This window comes from Anopheles bellator, unplaced genomic scaffold (assembly GCF_943735745.2).
Source record: "Anopheles bellator unplaced genomic scaffold, idAnoBellAS_SP24_06.2 scaffold00882_ctg1, whole genome shotgun sequence".
NCBI classification, from domain to species: domain Eukaryota; kingdom Metazoa; phylum Arthropoda; class Insecta; order Diptera; family Culicidae; genus Anopheles; species Anopheles bellator.
In genome coordinates, this window is record NW_026685006.1 from 1 (window position 1) to 4,072 (window position 4,072).

At 45.2% G+C, this 4,072-nt stretch overlaps 2 protein-coding genes across 2 annotated transcripts; one reads left to right on the forward strand and one right to left on the reverse strand.

The window, feature by feature from the left end:
• Positions 1–72: 72 nt before the first annotated feature.
• Positions 73–2,235, forward strand: LOC131214432 (dynein regulatory complex subunit 3-like). Its single transcript, XM_058208806.1, has 8 exons — positions 73–256; positions 324–786; positions 871–1,080; positions 1,139–1,279; positions 1,344–1,566; positions 1,635–1,829; positions 1,896–2,035; positions 2,102–2,235. The coding sequence occupies exons 1-8, from the start codon at positions 73–75 to the stop codon at positions 2,214–2,216; spliced, it is 1,671 nt and encodes a 556-aa protein (XP_058064789.1). The 3' UTR covers positions 2,217–2,235.
• Positions 2,236–2,446: 211 nt separating this feature from the next.
• LOC131214433 (cuticle protein 18.6-like) lies at positions 2,447–3,258 on the reverse strand. The gene is made up of 2 exons (XM_058208807.1): positions 3,247–3,258; positions 2,447–3,166 (listed from the first exon to the last, which is right to left on the reverse strand). The coding sequence occupies exons 1-2, from the start codon at positions 3,256–3,258 to the stop codon at positions 2,447–2,449; spliced, it is 732 nt and encodes a 243-aa protein (XP_058064790.1).
• Positions 3,259–4,072: the final 814 nt, after the last annotated feature.

Consider the following 4,072-nt stretch of genomic DNA (forward strand, 5'->3'; position numbering starts at 1 on the left):
CTGTGACGTGGTCGTCTCTTATGCAGTTTACTGCACATTTCGTGTCACCGTTTCGTTCGCTTGCATAAAAAAATGACCGAAAGTACACTCGCGACTGATTCCACCTTCAACAAGGAACTTGAACCTGGCGTAATTAGCAATGAAATGCTCACCAAAGCGATTCTGGAGCAAGGTCATAAAGGAGAGGCCGGCCGGTTGGCGCTGTTGAATCAATTGCATCTCGAGACCGTCACCGTCATTCGTCTCGAGTTTCAAAGTGAGAGACGGCTGGAACACGCCCCAAGTTTTTGGAGGCCATATGGTAATAAGATCTATATTCGCAGGTATCCTCAAAATTGACCATCTTTGGGTGATGAAAAATTTGGAAGTGCTTTCGTTGTCCTTCAACAAGATTGACAAAATCGAAAACCTGTCCCGACTGTCGAAGCTAAAGGAATTGAATCTTTCGTTTAACTATATCGAAAAAATCGAAAATCTGGAGAAGCTGGAAAATTTACGAATTCTCTCACTCTACGGCAACCGCATATCGCGCATCGAAAACGTAGACAAGCTGGAGAGGCTGGTTATCTTCAGTGTAGGAAGGAATAATATTGGCACCCTGGAAGGTTTGGAGCGGCTAAGGTTTCTGAAAGACCTACGGTCACTCAACTTGGCCGAAAACCCTATCGCCCAGGATACCTCCAAACCGTTGCGCCCTTATTTGGCCACCTTGTTGCCGCAGTTGAAGTACTACGAATACGTATTGATCCGCCAGCACGAACGAGATTCTGGCAAGGAGTTGTTTCAGTAAGTTATGGAGAGTTAAGTCGAGAGTCGAGTCGAGAACTTAATTTCCTCTACATACTTTCGTTGTTTAACATTCAATGCCAGACGCGAGCTTATCGAGATCCTGGAAAACGAACGTGTAGAAATAATCGAACGTGCGAGGGTCGCGAAGGAACGGGACGACGAAATTAAACTCTCGCAAAGTTTTGTTGAACATTTGAATGGCCACCAATTGTTTGACACGTTGTTCGGGAACGACCCGGAGGGCGAAGCACTGTTGACCATAGGCAGCGAAGCCTTGGATTTGAAAAACGAGTAACTGAGCTTTGTGTGCAGTCAAGGAACACGCAATTCAAATCTTTACCATTTGCAGCTACCGGAACGAGGCTTACTCCTTCACGCAACAGATATACAGGACAGGTTTAGAGCAACATGAAAAACGGCAAGCGGAAATCGAGCTCTACAATCGCTGTATACGGGATGAACGGAAGAAGGCACAGTTGCTGGGTCAAAAGTGAGTGTCGTTAACATGTGTTTTTTGATTTGTAATCATCAGTTGTACGTCCCTCCTATTGCAGGTACATCAATAATTTCATAGAATCGTACAACAAGATGTCGGTTGCAGCGAAAGAAATAGTGGCCAGTTTGAGAGGAAAAGACCTGAACAGCAAAACATACAACCCGCATACCGAGAAGCTGCTGGATGAGCTGAACCTATGCAAAAGCGGTTTTAACTCCCTGTTTGAGGACACGTGGCACACTTTGATGGGAATCGAAATGCAGCTGTTTGAACGAACGGAGGTGCTGACTTACTGAAGTTAGGACGTGGCTGGATTTTTTGGCTAATTTTGGTACTCTTTTGGGCGCAGGAGGGCAACTTTACGTTTGAAAACACTATTAAGGAAATGACCAATGAGTTCATTGAGCTTGCACAAGCGCAGTTTGTGTTGTTGCGAGAGGCAGAGATCAACTTTAGCGACACGTTGGTGGATACTGTGCAGCAATTTGTGACCATTAAGGCTGCGTCCGGCCAGGCCGACAGACTCCCGGATGCGTTGAAGGAGGTAATTGGGGTATCGCGCGAGCGCTAGTGAGCCTAACCGAAAATGCTTCTATATTTCTTGTTCCAGTCTTTGGACGACAAAGATGTCATAAGCAACATGGCCGCAGGCATGCGAGATCAGCACATGCAGTTGATAGACGCTAGGGAAGATAAGCTGATAACGCGTAGCCGAAACTGGGTTAAGGAACTGTGCGATGATCTTCAGAAGTAGGTTATTGAATGGATGGGATGCTATACTATTCATTAACTTCTCTAATGTATGTATTTTTACAGTTCTGAAATTAAACGCAACCGGGCGAAAGTTTTAGAAATAACATATTTTCTTGACCAACATCGACAAACATTCATGAGCGCGTTCGATGAAGTTGCCAGCAAGTTGGAAGTATAATAACACCGTAATTTATAACAATTGGAACTACTTGCTAAAGGCTATATGTGTGGTTCGATAACATTCCAAGAGAATAAACAAAATAAATAAAGGATAAGTTAAGTGCACTTGATCCAATATTTTTTTGACAATACATATCAAACCAGAATGAAAAGATCTTGCTGTGTTTTATGCTGATGTTTTACTTTTCGCTGTGTAGAATAATTAACATTTTAAGCACCAAACCTTACTTAGTAATGGTGATGGCTCAGGTGGTTATGGCCGTGCACGATGCTCGACGACGAATGCGCAATCGGGGCGGCATGATGAGCGATCGGCGCGGCGTAGTGGGCAATAGGAGCCGCGTGGTGATGCTGGATGGTAGCATGAGCGACCGGAATGGCATGGTGGGCGATCGGGGCGGCGTGATGGTGTTGGTAGGTAGCGTGGGCGACGGGAGCAACATGATGAGCGATCGGGGCAGCATGGTGAGCATGGACATGCACTGGTTGAGCGATCACTTTGTGCACTGGCTGGAGGACCTTCACATTGGTGGGCTCACGGCGCACGACGGCGTTGAATCCTGAGTGGTGGTCGGCATGGTAGTCGACGATGCGGTGGTGGCCATCGGAGTCCAGCAGCGAGTACTGACCGTGCACTTCATCTCCGTGACGGGTTTCGTGCTGGCTCTTGATGTCTCCGGTGTGCTCATCATGGACGGAGTAGGAGAACTCGTAGTTGGCCGGGGCGTGGTGCTCTACGGACTTGACGATCGTCGGTTGGGCGATGGTCTTGACGATGGCCGGAGCATGGTGGTAGACGGCGGGTGAAGCATGGAGATCACCGTGGTAGTGGACAGCTGGGGCAGCGTGGTGCTGGATAGTGGAGTGGGACGTCGCGATGGCTCCATGATGAGCAACCGGAAGTAGCCCTGCGCTGGTGGCAGCGATCAGTGTTGCGAATGCGACGAACTATTGTGTGCGATCCGAAAGGAATACAAATGAGTGTGGGTGACTAGAACCCGATATAAGGATGTCTAGAATATAGTTACCTTGAACACCATTGCACCGATTGCTTTTAGTGGTTCTTTCAATAACTTGCTCTACTCTGACTACTTCAGAAGGTTCTCCTGAATCGGATTGTTAACAGGTGAGCGAAAGGATTGCGAATGATTTTTGGGAATGTTTGGCGTGGCTTATATACCCGCTGCACGTATTTTGACATCGACAGCAACGAGCCCCCCGTTGGCCTTGATTCTTGTGAACAACTTTCTTACAGTGGCGAGGATTCCGTAGTAGCAGTGCGAACAACGCACTTTATAATCTTGTTTTGCTCCAATTGACTATGTTTGTGTTGTCGCAATTCTATCGATCCTATTGAGTTGTGAGTTTACTTATTATTTTTATAATAAGTTTATATTTATAATTTTTGTAATGAAACCAAAGAAAAAATGCTCAACATGTTGTATAGTGTGTTATTTTACGAAAACAGTTCAATGACTTACAGCAGTTTTTGTCTGTTTTCGTTGAAATCGGGACGATTAGGTAAAGGTTGACTAACTTTCATCTACTAGTCTAAAACCAAGTAGCAAACTATTTAAAATCCACTCGAGGTTCAATTTCACATGGTTTTAATCACATAGCTTATGAATTCAAGTTCAACTCAATTCAACTTCAAGTTCAATTTCAGCTATTATAATTCGAATCCTGTTTAAATAATTTAAAATGTAAATTTACAAGTCGTTAGTGACAGTCCCATCGAAGCGCTAGTGACTCTCGTTAAAACGATCACGTTCAGTGGATCTTATCGTCCACTCGGATACTATTCTAACTGCGGGGACACACGAAGCGTGAAAACTAGCGTAAAATTAATTTGTA